This window comes from Gossypium hirsutum, chromosome A01 (assembly GCF_007990345.1).
Source record: "Gossypium hirsutum isolate 1008001.06 chromosome A01, Gossypium_hirsutum_v2.1, whole genome shotgun sequence".
Lineage (NCBI taxonomy): Eukaryota > Viridiplantae > Streptophyta > Magnoliopsida > Malvales > Malvaceae > Gossypium > Gossypium hirsutum.
The window spans coordinates 13707383-13723769 of record NC_053424.1 but is presented as its reverse complement, the minus strand read 5'-3'; the positions used below and the strand labels follow the sequence as shown (position 1 = coordinate 13723769).

The following is a 16387-nucleotide window of genomic DNA, read 5'->3' as shown; positions in this document are numbered from 1 at the left end:
TGCAGTCATAAATTTCTCCCTCCTATGTCTTGACCTCCTTCGAAAGGTTGGGCTTTTGCTTTCATGTTTTTCCTCTGATGTTGCGAAATTGTACGTTGAATACGATATATTAAATCTTGTCTTGACATATATACATAGTTTATCGTAGGTTGTAAATTGTTTCGTGTAAATCTTAAATGCAGAAAAATTACCATTTTTTTTATCAATACAACTTGTAGCCTATGTTTAAGACAATTGGTCAATTGCTTGACATGCCAAATAAATCTAATACAAATCTATGAAGATGATAGTCATCCATAATGTGTAGAAATTTTTTAGATCACCCTAAATTATCTTAATACTCAATTGGATTGATAACACTCAAGAAAACATAAAAGCAAATAAAAGATAGAATAGCAAAAATGGATATTTTTATTGTATCAAAAGGTATTAGAAAAAAGCTCTTCAAATTTAAATATGAAAGTTGATACCATTCAAAAATTAGACATTTAAATTATTTATCATTACTAAAGAAAAGAAAAGAAAAAATTGTAACAAGTAAAGGTAGGACCACGATTTGACACCAGAGGTGGATCAGGACAATGCTACACCACATTTGGATCAAGTGGATTCCATCCTCATCTTTTTCATATTCAATTTTTAGTGGATTTAAAAAAAAATTGTATATTTTACAAGTAAATTTGAAGATTGATATTTGATTTATTTGTATAAAAGTTAGTTTTATTTTTTAAATATACGTGCCAATGTATTGAGGGATTATAAAATTTCACTATAAAAATAGGTAATTTATCTAATTGTTAATTGGGGTAAAACAAGAAAATTTTTTAAGAGTCAAAATTAAATTGTAATATTTACGATAGTAAAAATATAATTTTATTATTTTAATAGTTTATATCTTTATAATTTTTAAATGATTAAATCAATTTTTTTATCATTTTTAAAAGATTAAAGTATAATTTTATCTTTTTTAAAGAAATTCGAGTAATCCTAATTTCAGTTTTGGTTTCTAATTAGCTAGGTTAATACTATTGAAAAATATTATAAGTAATATCATTTTACATTTGACTAATTTTAAAAAAGGATTTAGCTTAAAAAATTCAACTCAAAGCAATGAAAATATCACCAATTCTAGTATAAATCATATATATAATATATATATTATTTATTTTTTGAGATAAAAAGAAGCAAAATTGTAGTTTGATCGCTCTTATCAAATAATGTGCAGCAAAGGCCAAAATTCCCGGCGCAACCACACGAATATTTTATTTATAAAATATTTTATAGTATATATTTTTCTCTTAGCCTCTTTCTCTTCTATAAATAATTTACAGACCAAAGCCAAATTTCTGAGGAAATCCCAGTTTCCATGAAAATTCTTGGGACATCTCGACCTTTGCCTCTCCCTTTATATAACAATTCTCCTCCTTTCTCTCATCCACACTTTTCTCCTTCAATTTTCCCATCAACCCATTATTCTCACAAGTTTTCGCAATCCATGGCTGCTTGCATTGACATCTCAAGAACAACAGACTCTTCCCAACTTTCCCAACGTCCAAACATTTCTCAACCTGATGAAGTTCTTTACAAGTATGGAAGTTTCTGCAGATCCACTTTCCCAAATAATGTTTCGAGCGTACCCTTGAATAAAAACCACACAAAAACCATCCCTACAAGAAAATCTGTTGATTTTTCTTTAGAAGAAAAAGAAGAGGTTGGTGCTTTATGGCTGAAAATGAAAGAAGAAGCAAGGTTAGATGCTGAGCAAGAACCCATCTTATCCAATTATTATTATAGCTCAATCTTTTCTCATAATTCATTTGAAAGTGCTTTAGCCAATCATTTGTCTATCAAATTAGGCAATCCAAGTCTTCCTAGCAGTACTTTATTTGATATTATCATGGCCGTGCTTGTGGAAGATCAAGGAATCATGATAGCTATTAAGGAAGATTTGAAAGCTGCTAAAGAAAGAGACCCTGCATGTATAAGTTATGTACATTGCTTTTTGAATTTTAAAGGGTTCCTAGCATGTCAATCACATAGGGTAGCCCATAATTTATGGTGTCAAGGGAGGAAAGTTTTGGCCTTGCTGATACAAAATAGGGTGTCTCAGGTTTTTGATGTGGATATTCATCCTGGAGCCAAGATTGGGAGTGGGATATTGTTTGATCATGCTACTGGAGTTATTGTTGGAGAGACAGCAGTGATTGGAAACAATGTGTCAATTTTACATAATGTAACATTAGGAGGAACTGGTAAGGCTTCTGGTGGTAGACATCCAAAGGTTGGAGATGGGGTTCTGATTGGTGCCGGTACTTGTATTTTAGGGAATATTAAGATTGGTGATGGAGCTAAGATAGGTGCTGGTTCGGTGGTGTTAAAGGACGTGCCTCCAAGGACTACTGCGGTGGGGAATCCGGCTAGATTGGTAGGAGGGAGGGAGAACCCTATAAAGCTTGACAAGATTCCAAGTTTTACCATGGATCATACTTCACACATTGCTGAGTGGTCTGATTATGTCATTTAGAGGGACTACTAATTTTACTTTCCTAAGTTTTGGAATTTTAGCCTCTTTGGTTTGGACTTTGCAGACTTTTATTTGTGTTATAAGGGCGAATGGATAGAAGTTATGATCCAAATGATGCTACACTTTTTTGTGTTGGCCGCTTGTAATATGTTATTGTATTGGCCGCTTTGTTGTAAGTACAATATAACACGTGCTTTTGTGGGAATTATGATTTCCATTATTGCCAGAATGCATTGCAGTAGTACTTTTTCATATTTATGATCCATGTTTTTTCAACAGGTATGGATTCAGAGTCTTGCTATTTCCTTTTTCAGGGGACATGAGAGCTCTGTTTTGTTTTAATAGCTGAGTAACCAATAAAGTTTAGTTTTAAATATAGTATTGATATTTAAAAAGAATGGTTAGTGTTGTATCCTTTTGGATCAAAGCCTTAACTAGTTTCCAATGAGTCGATTGAACATACCTTAGTTCAAGTTTTCAGTTGACACAAGTCCTGCACGAGTCACGGAAAAAACTATTTTACATAGATTTTTTAGGAAAGTATGACCAGAAAATGAGGTACTTAGAGAGTGACATTACTACACAGTGCAGAGGCAGGGTAGGATTAGAAGAAGGATGATAAAAGTTATGATGGCATATCTTTATGTCCATTTATTCTGTTGGTACTGGGTGGCAAATGCGTAGATGTTATGATCCAAATGATGCTACACTTTGTAGCATAAGCCAAAGAGGTTTCTTTATTGTTCAGAATAGAAAAAGGTTCTATTTTGTCATTATCTAGTGCTGTAAGGATTGCACTAGAATAGTGCTTAATTCTGAGCTGTTGAGTTTTTACTATTCGATTGTTTATAGATGGGATTTTATGTTCAATGCCTCACTTGGAAAATCTTTACTCGAAAATGAGTTTCTCCTTCATTTTAGAGGTTGAGTATTGTCCTATATGGTTGTTTCTGCGTGATGTATTTTTCTCTCTTTTATTTATTTATTTTTTAATACCTATCTCCAATCTTATTGAAAGAAAACTGTATTGTCCCCAAGATTAGATTCTAGTTTCTTTAGGGTAGTTTTCTTAGCATAAAGGAGTTCAAGTATCTAGGCTGATAGAGATTCTGTATATCATTATAAATCTCTGCTACAAATATTTAAATCAAGTTCCATTAACTAAGGCACGTGAAGATGTTGATAGGATTCTACATGGCTATGCCTGTTTACTCCATTGATGTTTTTCGGTAAGATATTCCAAGATTATAGCCATAAAAGAAGTTAAAATTTTCCATGTGCTGGTCAGAAAGGTTAAGTTTATTAAATGCATCCATACAGAAATGTCAATTTTGACAGGCAAGCAGGAGGTATCAAGACCTGCAAAACCTGCATAAATTAAGAAGAAATGAAAATTTTTCAGCAATACCTGCACAGTTTTCCCTTTAGTCTTGTGTAGTTTTACAATGGATACTTGCTCCCACTGTCCTTCACCTTCCTTGTGTTCATTTTCATGGTGTTCGAGCTATGGATGAGATCCAAAATAAAGGACTCACCCAAAAATCTACCCCTGCAGCATAGAAGCTACCTTTTATAGGGCACTTTCACTTTTTAATTTTCTCTCTTCCCCATCACCGCTTGACAGAATTAGCCAAAAGACATGGTTCCTTGATGCACCTAAACTTGGTGAATTATCACATATTGTTCTTTCTTCTCCAGAGGCTGCTAGAGAAGTGAAGAAAACACATGACATCAATTTTGCTAACAGGCCCTTTCTCCTAGATGCTGAAATCATAATGTACCATTTTTCAGATATTGCTTTTGCATCATATGGAGGCTATTGGAGGCAGCTTCGAAAGGTTTGCACATTGGAGCTGTTAAGTACGAAATGTGTACAATCATTCCGATCAGAGGAAAGCAGGTATCAAGTTTAATTAGATCCATCTATTCTAATACTGGACTGGAAATCAACAGTGGAGAATTGTTTTGCAGCTTATCATATAGCATCACTATAAGGACGGGTTTTTCCGGAAGATGCAAGCAACACGAAGCATTCATTTCAATTCTGAGGAAACTTGTGGAAGCTGCAGCTGGTTTTAGTATTGCTGATCTGTTTCCTTCCATCAAATTGCTTCATGTGATCAGTGGAATGGGAGCTAAATTTGAGAGGTTTCACCATGATTTAGACGTGATGCTTGAAAGCATCATTGAATAACATAGAGATAGAAATGCGCATCCGAAGAAAAGTGATGATGAAATAGATGATCAAGTTAGTGCTCTTTTGAATCTTCAGGATCATGGAGGCCTTGAATTTCCCTTAACAACTGACAACGTCAAAGCTGTTATCCTGTTTAGTAATTTGATGTCCCATATCTTGCATGTTTTTATGTGTTTATATGGTCCTATAAATTTAACATGCTCAAAGATCAGATAACTTCAAGCTTCAGATTGATATCTTTGGAAAGGAACATTTATTTAGTGTTCAAATATATGAGACCTTGCTTTCTTTAGTTGCTTGAAAACTGTAAAAAAATGTTTTGTACTGCAAGTAGAACTTTTCAGGACATTCTCATTGGTGGAACTGAGACATCTCCAACTATAGCTGAATGGGTGATGTAGGAAATGATGAAAAATCCTAGAATCCTTGAAAAAGAACAAGCCGAGGTGAGGCAAGCCTATGATAGAACAGGGGATGTCAGCGAGTCAGACCTTCATGAATTGACGTACTTGAAGTTAGTTATAAAGGAAACTCTAAGATTACACCCTCCTCCACCTTTGCTACTTCCAAGAGAAAGTATGGAGAGATGTGAAATTAATGGATATGAGATACCAGCCAAGACCAAATTGGTTTTTAATGCATGAACCATTGGAAGAGATTCCAACTACTGGAATGAAGCCGAGAGGTTCAATCCAGAGAGATTCATCAATAGTTGTTTTTTTTTTTTGAAAGCAAATTCATCAGTAGTTCAGTTGACTACAAAGGGGCTAACTTCGAATTTATTTCCTTTGGTGCTGGAAGGAGAATCTGTCTTGGCATCTCAATTTACGGTATGGCTGTTCTCGAGACTCCCTAATGGACTGGAAAATGAGGATCTAGACATGACTGAGGCTTTTGGTGCTTCTGTTAGAAGAAAAAGTGATATGTACTTGATTCCCATTCCTTACCACCCGCTATGTGTTCAGTAGTTAGAAATATATACATAAATATCAGGGATGATCTCTTTGTAAAACCAGTGTGAAGATTGTGAAATCCCATTTCACATGGCAGCTGTTGCTTCCTATTCCCAATATTTGGGTTCAAAATTCTATTATATTCCCAATACTATAGCAACAAAATTATTCAATTTTGTCATGTTCTGGTGACGAAGGATAAGTTTGTTTAAAGCACCCATACCCGGAGTCAGTTTTGACAGGCAAGCATGTTTCAAGATCAGAAACCTGCATAAACTAAAAAAATAAACGAAATTTTCTCATCAATTCATGAACAGTTTATCCTTTAGTCTTGCATATGTTTACCATGGATAAGTTGCTCCCTTTGTCCTTCACCTTCTTTGTGTTCATTTTCATGGTTCTTAAGTTATGGATGAGATCCAAAATAAAGGAGACACCCAAAAATCTACCTCCTTCACCATGGAAACTACCAATTATAGGTCACTTGCATCTTTTGATCTTTGCTCTTCCCCATCGACGCTTGATGGAATTAGCCAAAAGACACGGTTCCGTCATGCAGCTACAACTTGGTGAATTATCACACATTGTTGTTTCTTCTCCAGAGGCTGCTAAAGAAGTGATGATAACACATGATATCAATTTTGCTAACAGGCCTTTTCTCTTTGCTGCAGAAATGATTTTATATAATTCTTCAGATATTGCTTTTGCACCATATGGGGGCTATTGGAGGCAACTTCGAACGGTTTGCACATTGGAGCTGTTAAGTACAAAACGTGTACAATCATTCCGATCAATCAGAGAAGAGAATGTATCAAGTTTAATTAGATCCATCTATTCTAATACAGGACTGGAAATCAACCTTGGAGAAATGTTATGCAACTTATCATATAACATCACTTTAAGGACTGCTTTCGCTGGAAGATGCAACCAACACAAAGCATTCATTTCATTTGTGAAGAAATTTGTGGAATCATTAGCCGGTTTTAGTATGGCTGATCTATTTCCTTCCATCAAATTGCTTCATGTGATCAGTGGGATGAGAGCCAAACTTGAGAGGTTTCATCATGATCTAGACTCGATGCTTGAAAGCATCATTGAAGAACATAGAGCTAGCAATGCAAATCTGGAAAACAGTGATGAAAAACCAGATGATCTACTTGATGTTCTTTTGAATCTCCAGGGTCACGGAGGCCTTGAATTTCCCTTAACAACTGACAACATCAAAGCTGTTATCCTGGTTAGTAGTTTGATGTCTCATGTCTTGCTTGTTTATATACATGTTTGTATACTCCTATAAATTTAACTTGCTCAAAGATCAAATAACTTGTTGGGTTTTTGACACACTTTAACCGGGTAAAATAAGAATTTCAAACAGAGCACCAGCAACAACGTATTATACCCGGATAAAATATGAAGGAAAAATGCTTGAAGTTCAAGCTTTTAGCTATTGTTGGGGATTTTTTACAACAGAGGAACGGAGCAGAGGAAGAAATACAGGACAGAACAAGGCAGTATTTTTACTTGCTCACAAATGTGCAGCAAGGGAGCTATGGCTTCAGCTCGTTTAGCTCATTCATTCAATTAGAAAAACAATACATTTATAGATAAAACACATTACCAAATACTACCTACTCCCACTTAGTAGCCTAGGGACTTGCTAAGCATTACTTGTACACATCAATAAGCTGAATTATCAGCTCAATCATCACCTAAACCCATCAAAACATCAATAACTAAGTTCATTTTCAACCAAACTAAACTAAATTGCAACTACAACAGTCAACATGTTGCTGCAGCATGCAGCATGCATACAAGCCGTATGCACTCAACAAAAACATAACAGTAGCATGGATGGCCAATTTCCAACACTCCTCCTTGGACTCCATGCTGCAAATGTCATTCATTCATCAAGTTTTTGAACTTGGCAGTCCTTAGATGCTTTCTTTCAAGCTGACCCTGCACAAGCACTTCATTTTCAACCTTGGCAAATGGAGTCTTCTCCTCCTTCACAGCCTTGGTTGACAACACATCTTGCCTTGTTCCCTATTACAGTCCTGCTTCTTCTTGCATAAACAACTTGCAAGTATAGTTTGCTTGCCTTCAATCTGCCATTTTTGGCTTGCACCCACTCGGGCTTGCATTTTGCTGCTCGCAACTATACACCTTTGACAGGCTCGCTTTTTTGCTTACTGTCTTCAACAGGTGTCTTCAACTTTGCTGCTTGCAACCATACACCTTTGACAGGCTCGCACTTTGGCTTACTGTCTTTAGTTGGTGTCTTCAATAGGCTCGCAACTATCACTTCTTGCTAAGCTTGCAGCTTGCACATTGGAAAGCTCACATTCTTTCCTTGAAACTCCTCCTTCAGTCTATCCCAGGCTTGTTTTGGTGTCTTCATTTTAACCACCCATATGTAATAGCCTTCTCCATTGGAGATTGGTGGTGCAGCTGGTGAGAAGCTTGATGAAGCCATCGTTTTTTTTTTTAAGTTTGCTAGAACAGGTCCCTTAAGAATGCAGCTCTAGATACCAATTGTTGGGTTTTTGACACACTTTAACCGGGTAAAGTAAGAATTTCAAACAGAGCACCAGCAGCAACGTATTATACCCGGATAAAATATGAAGGAAAAATGCTTGAAGTTCAAGCTTTTAGCTATTGTTGGGGATTTTTGACAGCAGAGGAACGGAGCAGAGGAAGAAATACAGGACAGAACAAGACAGTATTTTTACTTGCTCACAAATGTGCAGCAAGGGAGCTATGGCTTCAGCTCATTTAGCTCATTCATTCAATTAGAAAAACAATACATTTATAGATAAAACACATTACCAAATACTACCTACTCCCACTTAGTAGCCTAGGGACTTGCTAAGCATTACTTGTACACATCAATAAGCTGAATTATCAGCTCAATCATCACCTAAACCCATCAAAACATCAATAACTAAGTTCATTTTCAACCAAACTAAACTAAATTGCAACTACAACAGTCAACATGTTGCTGCAGCATGCAGCATGCATACAAGCCGTATGCACTCAACAAAAACATAACAGCAGCATGGATGGCCAATTTCCAACATAACTCAAGGTCTAATTCCTTGCCCAACATACATGAGACCTCACTTTCTTCAATTACTAAAACAAACATGTTTTGTACTTCAACTAAGTTGAGGTGAGGCAAGTCTATGACATAACAGGGGATGTCAATGAATCAGACCTTCATGAATTAAAGTACTTGAAGTTGGTTATCAAAGAAACTCTAAGATTACACCCTCCTGTACCTATGCTACTTCAAAGAGAAAATACTGAGAGATGTGAAATTAATGGATACGAGATACCAGCCAAGACCAAAGTGATTGTCAATGCATGGGCCATTGGAAGAGATTCCAACTACTGGAATGAAGCCGAGAGGTTCAATCCAGAGAGATTCATCAATTGTTCAGTTGACTATAAAGGGGCTAACTTCGAATTTATTCCCTTTGGTGCTGGAAGGAGGATGTGTCCTGGAATGTCATATGGTATGGCTGTCGTAGAGCTTTCCCTTGCACAACTACTGTACCATTTTGATTGGAAACTCCCTAATGGAATGAAAACTGAGGATCTAGACATGACTGATGCCTTCGGTGTTACTGTTAGAAGAAAACGAGATCTGTACCTGATTCCCACTCCTTACCACCCAGCACCATCCATTCAGTAGTTTGAATACAAAGAGACCTTCTTTTTAAAAGTCAGTGAGAAGACTGTCGAATCACATTTCACTTGGCAGCAGTTGTTTCCTATTCTTAATTTGTGTTTAAATATGTTCACTTTAATTGTACCCTGTGATTGCTCCATGTTAAAAAGATTAGTCAAGTCTAATGTTATTTAGCTGACAGGGAACTCCATTGTTTGAGTTGAAACATTCTCTTGGTCCTCTTCATTAGTATGGAGATTGTTAACTATGGCCTGGAATTTATATTTAGCACAACACCCCTCAAAGTTCCAAATATTGGGAAGTGTTTTTTTTCAACTTATAAATACAATATGGAAATCCTAATTACGCTGTTTGAGCAAACAACTTTACAGTATCAACAATAAACAAGCTCTTATTTGTTCTTTATGGAAAATGAATTGTAAAAGTAGCTTTGTGTTTTGGCTAAAATATGGATATGAAAAGCCAGAAAAGAAAAATCTGCAGTAATTTTAAGGGAAAGGGATGTATAGCAGTACCAAGTGTGAGGTTGGGGGAGTATGCAAGTGTAGAAAGGCTAGTACCTTCCAACAGGCAATTGTGAAAAGTAGTCAAAGACATAAGACATTCTATCATGATGTGCCGGTGACATCAATAAGCTCATTTCCCAATCACATGTTCTCTGATCTAGATCTATGCACTGACAGAATGTTTTTCTTGAAAATAGCCTAAATCGAAACTAATTTGGTCTCAGAGTTTTAGCTTCTACTTTGGCTTAAACAACACAAATGACCTAATTAAGAAGTATTTGAAAAGTGGATGGAAATGGAACTTCAGTGACAAACGCCATAGTTCTCTTCAGTACTCTAAATTCATGGAGCACCAATTCTTCTCCTCTCCTATACTCTTTACATTCATTATCTTTGTTTTGATGCTGGTGAAACTAGGGAAGAGATTCAGAGCCAACAACTTGACTCCAAATCTACCACCACGGCCATGGAAGTTGCCTGTCATAGGAGGCCTGCACCACCTTGCTGCTGTCCCTCTACCACATAAAACATTAAGAAACACGGCCAAGAGATTGTTGGTGTAGTTTTTGTTACAAAGAGAGGAAGATAAGAGGAGAGAAGAAAAACAAAATTTTTGAGAATAATAGAGAAACTGTCTGTTCACCTTCACACACACACACGTTCTTTTAAAAAACATAAAGTAAAAGAAACTAAACTCAAAATACTACTGATCTTACAGCAGAAAAACTAAACTTAAAACAAGTACCAGTTACTATTGAAGGCCTAAAGCAATTGGCACACAAAACATATATTTGATATCAAACTCAGAAAACAAAATTCCATCTTGATTAGCATCACACGAATAGCATGAAACTTCACATTGATGTGCTTTGTTCTACCATGCTGAACTGGGTTTTTAGCAATGGCAATAGTTGACTTAATGTGACACAAAAGAACAGTGACACTTTCTTGCTCAAAACCAAGACCAGAAAGCAAATTTCTCAACCAAATTCCTTGGTTTGCAGCAGCAGCAGCAACAACAACAATATGTTCTGCTTCTGTAGTTGATTGACCCACAACTTGTTGCTTCTTGGAACTCCAACAGATTGCACCTAAGCGAAAGTCAAAAACATACCCGGATGTACTCTTCATGTCATCCAAACTCCCTGTCTAATCTCTGTTAGAGTACCCAGTCAACTTCAGACTTCCTACCCTTTAATAATTCAGCCTTTCACTTGTTGTGCCCTTCACATACCTACGAACCCTCTTGGCAACTCCCAAATGAACATCAGGAGGTGAACTCATAAACCTTGAAAACAATGTTGTAGGGAACATTAAAGTAAACTTCCAACTATGCTTCTGTAAATAGAAAGATCACAAAATTTCTCACCATCATTTTTTGAAAACTTCAAGTTTAGAGGCATTGGTGAGTCAACTCTGCAAAATTTCAGCTTAAATTTCTTTAGAACATTTAAGACGTACTTATGTTGTGAGATGAAGATACCAATTTTCCTTTGATTAATTTCCATCCCAAGAAAGTAGCTAGTAAGTTTCGCGCATGAGTTTTTCTAAATAACAATATAGGAGTTTTTTCAAAAATTAATATTTTTAAATCACGTGATTACTAAAGCTAAAGTGAAATTTCTAAAAGTTTTCGTTGTTTTTATAAGTAAATGTTTAAAGATCATGCAGTGAAATAGGTGTTTTCAAACTTGAGAATTTTCTGAAACTCATATGAGTTTAGCTAAATTAAGATTTTAGATCACACAGTTTCTAAGCAAGATTTTAGTTTTTCAAACGAGTTGATGTGACTTCTCCATATTCGACCATAACGTCTAAGTCAAGTTTGGGTGTTACATTTAGTGGTATCAAAGTCAGGTTGCATAACTCGGGCTATGGTTTCTGGGTTTAAAAATTTTATGCATAATGTGTTTTGAAATTTCTGATTTTTAATTTCTTTTTTTGGAAATATAATGTGAGTGAATTTATGAAAAAAATTACTAAAATTCTGAAAATGTGAATTCGAAACTTCGATGCCGATCCAAGTAAGTTAGTTGTACTTTGGTTATTCATACTTTAGTTAAACTGATGAACTTTAGGGATTATTGAATAAAACATTCTCTACTTTAAGATAACTAAGCACTTCTGCAAAACATTAGACTTAGGATTTTTAAAAACCTAAGTTAAACTTTAGACTTTTGAACTGAAGAGAAGTAAAATGAATTTACACAATATCTGTAGTCGCGGTGTGTGAGGATGTGGTGAATGTTGTCAAGTGATTCACGCTGAGTCCTCTTCTCAGAGTAGTATGCCCACTCTAGAAATTAGCAATAATGTAGAGACGTTCAGTTCTGATGCTAGTAATCAGGAAACAAAGGACGATGTTATGTCCCAAGAGTTTCCAAGATATTTACATAGGGTCGTTGGGGCCCAATCTGTATCTGTGAGTTGAGGGTCTGTGACTGAGCGACTTTGGTCGAATGAGACTAAGTTAGCGGAAAAGATTAATCGCTTAGAAATCAAGGAAAAGGAAAGGAATAAGTGCGGAATAAGAGGAGTTTTGGTTCTGTTGGCTTAAATCCGTGACCTAGGAAATGAGTCAGAATAGTTAGACCTTAGTCGGTTGAGAAAATTGTGAGTGTAGGTTAAGTTCTGATTTGTGCTTTCAGTGGTAGGCGTCATCCAAGCAAGTGTTGGAGGGAAATGAGGGTGTGTTTTAGATGTGGATCCATTGAGCATAGTGTTAGGGATTGTCCATGACATTCTCTTAGTCGGATGCAAGCTTCGTCTCAAAGAGGGAATCGAAGACTGATTAGTGCTACTAGGCGTCGAGAGGATCATGACATTTGCGATCTATGTCAGTTGTACCCTGCATTAACTAGGTGTTTGGTTGTACTCAAGTGTTTGATTGTTATTAGAGTTTTTGAGACTTTAGGATTGCGAAAAAATTAGTGATATTTCTGTAAATTTTTTTATAGAGGATCTGAGTTAGTGAATAAGAATTTCATTAGAAATATTGTTTGGATCGGTTTGCATGGGAATTAGAGTTGTGCAGCGATAGTGTGGTGGCTAGTTGGGAATAAGGAAATTCAAATTTTATGGTTAATTGAGTGGTGTGGCAGTGAAAATTTCGAGGACGAAATTACTTTGAGGAAGGGAAAGTTGTCACATTTCAAAAATCGAGTTAGAAGAAATTTCGTAAATGAAACCAAGAGTGGCCACGTCATATTTTTGAGTAAAGGTTGTGGGAATCATGACAAGTGAAATGATCTGGTTCAATGGTTAAATGTTGTGTGGTGTGTGGGAGGTTCTGGGTTTGATTCATTCTCTCTGAATTTTTTGCTATTTTTTGTCCCTATCTTTATCTCTAAACATTTAACTTAAATTTAATTTTCGCACAAGTTTTAGTGAGAATGAGCTTGCTGGTTCAATGGTAAATTATTAACTTACTTTTTGGTTTTGTGTTCGAATCCATGCAAATGGGTATTATTTTTGCTAATATTCATGTGTGTCGCCCATCTAGTGGTATTTGGATTAGATTTGGACTTTAGAAAATTCTATTTGGGTGAGGGTTAGATTAGTGGGGAAGTAGTTAGTTATGATTTGGATTGTATTTTTATTATTTATTTTATTTTATTTTTCCCAAAATTTTCTCTTAATTCTATTATCATGTCTCTCACTCCCTTTCTTGGTTTTTTCCATTTGATTTTCTTTTTTTTTTCAATTAATTTCTTTGCTTTGTTTTTATTCCTGTTAAACTTTTGTCCTTTTGTTCTACCTTTCACCAAATTACTTTTTGTCTTTAGCTTACTTTTTTTTTCCTTTTGATTCAAATCTTGTGTAGGCGTGGTGTAAATTCTTTGCTCATAACTCTCTCAGGTATTCCAATCTTGGTTGGGTAAGAGAATAATTTTTTTATTATTACTATGATAATTTTTGGTTGTTGAGTTCGACGAATATGAGTGATTTTTGCATTGGGTTTTTAGTTTTAATTATTTCAATGTGTTTCTAGGAGAAGGTTGAGGGGCGTTTGGTGTTCTTCCAGCAATTTAGTTATCGATTTATTGCTAATTTCTTTTGGATAAGTGTTCTAATGTCTTTTGAAAGCTAAACCAGGGCATATGTGATCGGAATCTTGATATATTTTCGTGTGTTGTTACTAAAATTACTTGTGAAAATGCTATTTTTAGGTTCTGAAAATCTTGTGGTTGAATTCATATTAGAAAATATTCAAGTGTGTAACGAAAAACCCGAAAAACAACGAACGACTTAAAGTTGAAAACCATTCTGTTGATGTCACACGGTCGTGTGGTCGGCCATGTGGCGGCTTGTGTAGGTCACATAGGCATGTTAGGCCGTGTGGGCCATACAAACTGGGCTGGTTAGGTTCTGTGGGTCTTACGGCCGTGTGGGACCATTTTTTTGGAAATTCTCACTTAGGCCCGTTTGACTTCAAAACTCGTAATTAAATCTTTCGTGGGGTCCGTTTGGCTTAAATAAGACTTGAAATGTAACATCTGTTGATATGTGTTTGTATGCTATATAGGTAAAGTATGTGAAAAATATATGTACGCGTGTTATGATAACTTCAAAAACATGATTACGTATGAAAATTATGCATGACATTTGTTTATGGAATATATGTGTTAGTTTAGTTATGCATGTGCATCGGGATAGTTTATTTGTGCATGTGCATCGGGATGAGCTTGGTATGGATGGAGGAAGTGTATTTTGACAGTATTATTGTAATTTCAGTGGTTAAACGGTAATATCTATTTGGTAGCTCATCTGCACCTTTTTAAGTGGCATACCACCATGACCCAGTGTGATTGGATGGATGGACTCTTGTAGTCCTAATTGATATGATAGGTTGGATAGAGCTGGTGTGTAGTGGATGGGGGTATGATCTGTGTCTGTATTTGTATCTGAATCTGAATACGCATTTGTATCTGATTATGAAAATACATTTGAATTTGTATATGAGAATATGTTTGAATCTGTATATGAAAATGTATATGTTTATTTATGTATATTTGATTTGTTGCTTGGAATGTGTTACACACTGAGCTCGTAGAGCTCACTATTTGTTTGTTATTCTCTCAGGTAATCAGCAAGTTTAGGATTGGACAGTGTGCTAGAGCTCGGATTGGTTTTCCACATAAGATGGTTCGAATTATTTTAATTAAGATTTCTGGACTTTTGATTTTTGGACTAAGTTTTCGGATTTTGTTTTGTTTTTGGATTTTTGATCTGGTCGATGGTTTTTGGGTGTTCTTAAACGTAAAACTGCAAAATCATACGAATTTGACAAATAGGAATTCAATTTTCAAAACATAAAAACTCTAAAAATATCCAGTGCAAAATTGTTTGATACTTAACTTTTGAAAATTGAATTCCTATTTATCAGCCACATGGTCTGCTACAAGGCCGTTTGACCTACACAGTCTGTCACACGGCCGTGTGACGTCGATAAAATGATTTTTGGCTTTACGTTGTTCGTTGTTTTTTGAGTTTTTCGTTACACACCTAGATATTTTATTATACGAATTCAACCACGAGATTTCCATAACCTAAAAACAACACACGAAAATTAAATCAAGATTTCGACATATACGCCCTCATTCATCTCTTAAAAGACATTAGAACTCTTACCCAAGAGAAATTAGTAATAAACCAATGACTAAATTTTTGGAAAAATGCCAAACGCCCCTCAATCTTCTTCTAGAAGGACATCGAAATAATTAAAACTAAAAACCCAATGCAAAAATCACTCATATCGATTGAACTCAACAACTAAAAATTACAATAGTAACAATAGAAAAATTATTCTCTTACTTAACCAAGATTGGAATACCCAAGAGAGTTCCAAGCAAATAATTCACACCATACCTACGCAAGATTTGAATCAAAAGAAGAAGAAGAAGAAAAAAGTAAGCCATAGACAAGAAGCAAATTGGAGAAAGGTAGCACAAGAGGATAGAAGTTTAACAAGAAGAAAAACAAGCAAAGAAATTAATTGAAATAAAAAAGAAGAAAATCAAATGGAATAGACCAAGAAGGGGAGTGAGAGACGTGAGAGTAGAATTAAGAGAAAATTTTAGGAAAAAATTAAATACAATTAAAATAAATAATAAAAATACAATCCAAATTATAACTAACTACTTCCCCACTAAACAATCCAAATCATAACTAACTACTTCCCCACTAATCTAACACTCACTTAAACAAAATTTTCTAAAGTCCAAATCTAATCCAAACACTACTAGATGGGTGACACGCATGAATATTAGCAAAAATAATGCCCATTTATACATGTAGGGATTCAAACACAAGACCAAAGGGCAAGCCGACACCTTACCACTGAACCAACAAGCTCATTCTTGTTAAAACTTGCACGGAAATTAAATTTAAGTCGGATGTTCAGGGATCAAGATAGGGACAAAAAAGAGCAAAAAATTTAGAGAGGAGAAACCAAACCTAGAACCTCCCATACACCAATAAAACATTTAACCACTAAACCAGATCACATCACTTGTC

General features: G+C 35.5%; 3 protein-coding genes across 5 annotated transcripts; all 3 read left to right on the top strand.

The window, feature by feature from the left end:
• Window positions 1-1366: 1366 nt before the first annotated feature.
• Window positions 1367-2776, top strand: LOC107917840 (serine acetyltransferase 1, chloroplastic). Its single transcript, XM_016847189.2, has one exon. It carries the CDS (start codon window positions 1367-1369, stop codon window positions 2522-2524), a length of 1158 nt encoding a protein of 385 aa, XP_016702678.2. The 3' UTR covers window positions 2525-2776.
• Window positions 1613-15408, top strand: LOC107917841 (premnaspirodiene oxygenase). Of its 3 annotated transcripts, none has more exons than XM_016847191.2 (5): window positions 1613-1749; window positions 4316-4424; window positions 4496-6911; window positions 13695-13729; window positions 14954-15408. In XM_016847191.2, the coding sequence occupies exons 3-5, from the start codon at window positions 6012-6014 to the stop codon at window positions 14955-14957; spliced, it is 939 nt and encodes a 312-aa protein (XP_016702680.1). In that variant the 5' UTR covers window positions 1613-1749; window positions 4316-4424; window positions 4496-6011; the 3' UTR covers window positions 14958-15408. The 3 variants fall into 3 exon arrangements, with proteins under 3 accessions (XP_016702680.1, XP_016702681.1, XP_016702679.1); XM_016847192.1 differs by lacking the exon at window positions 14954-15408 and having other exon boundaries at window positions 4496-6243; window positions 6346-6911; window positions 13695-14943; XM_016847190.1 differs by lacking the exon at window positions 14954-15408 and having other exon boundaries at window positions 13695-14943.
• Window positions 3701-5689, top strand: LOC107917302 (premnaspirodiene oxygenase). The gene is made up of 6 exons (XM_016846668.1): window positions 3701-3753; window positions 4149-4424; window positions 4496-4672; window positions 4724-4844; window positions 5123-5297; window positions 5454-5689. The coding sequence occupies exons 1-6, from the start codon at window positions 3701-3703 to the stop codon at window positions 5687-5689; spliced, it is 1038 nt and encodes a 345-aa protein (XP_016702157.1).
• Window positions 15409-16387: the final 979 nt, after the last annotated feature.

Excerpts from the sequence above, each read along its gene's own strand:
- LOC107917840 (XM_016847189.2), top strand. The coding sequence starts at position 1,367 with ATGAAAATTCTTGGGACATCTCGACCTTTGCCTCTCCCTTTATATAAC.
- LOC107917302 (XM_016846668.1), top strand. The coding sequence starts at position 3,701 with ATGTTGATAGGATTCTACATGGCTATGCCTGTTTACTCCATTGATGTT. Across the intron at positions 4,673-4,723 it reads ATGGGAGCTAAATTTGAGAG|AGATAGAAATGCGCATCCGA; the intron begins GTTTCACCATGA and ends TGAATAACATAG. Across the intron at positions 4,845-5,122 it reads CAACTGACAACGTCAAAGCT|GAAATGATGAAAAATCCTAG; the intron begins GTTATCCTGTTT and ends TGGGTGATGTAG.
- LOC107917841 (XM_016847190.1), top strand. The coding sequence starts at position 6,012 with ATGTTTACCATGGATAAGTTGCTCCCTTTGTCCTTCACCTTCTTTGTG. Across the intron at positions 6,912-13,694 it reads ACATCAAAGCTGTTATCCTG|GCGTGGTGTAAATTCTTTGC; the intron begins GTTAGTAGTTTG and ends AATCTTGTGTAG.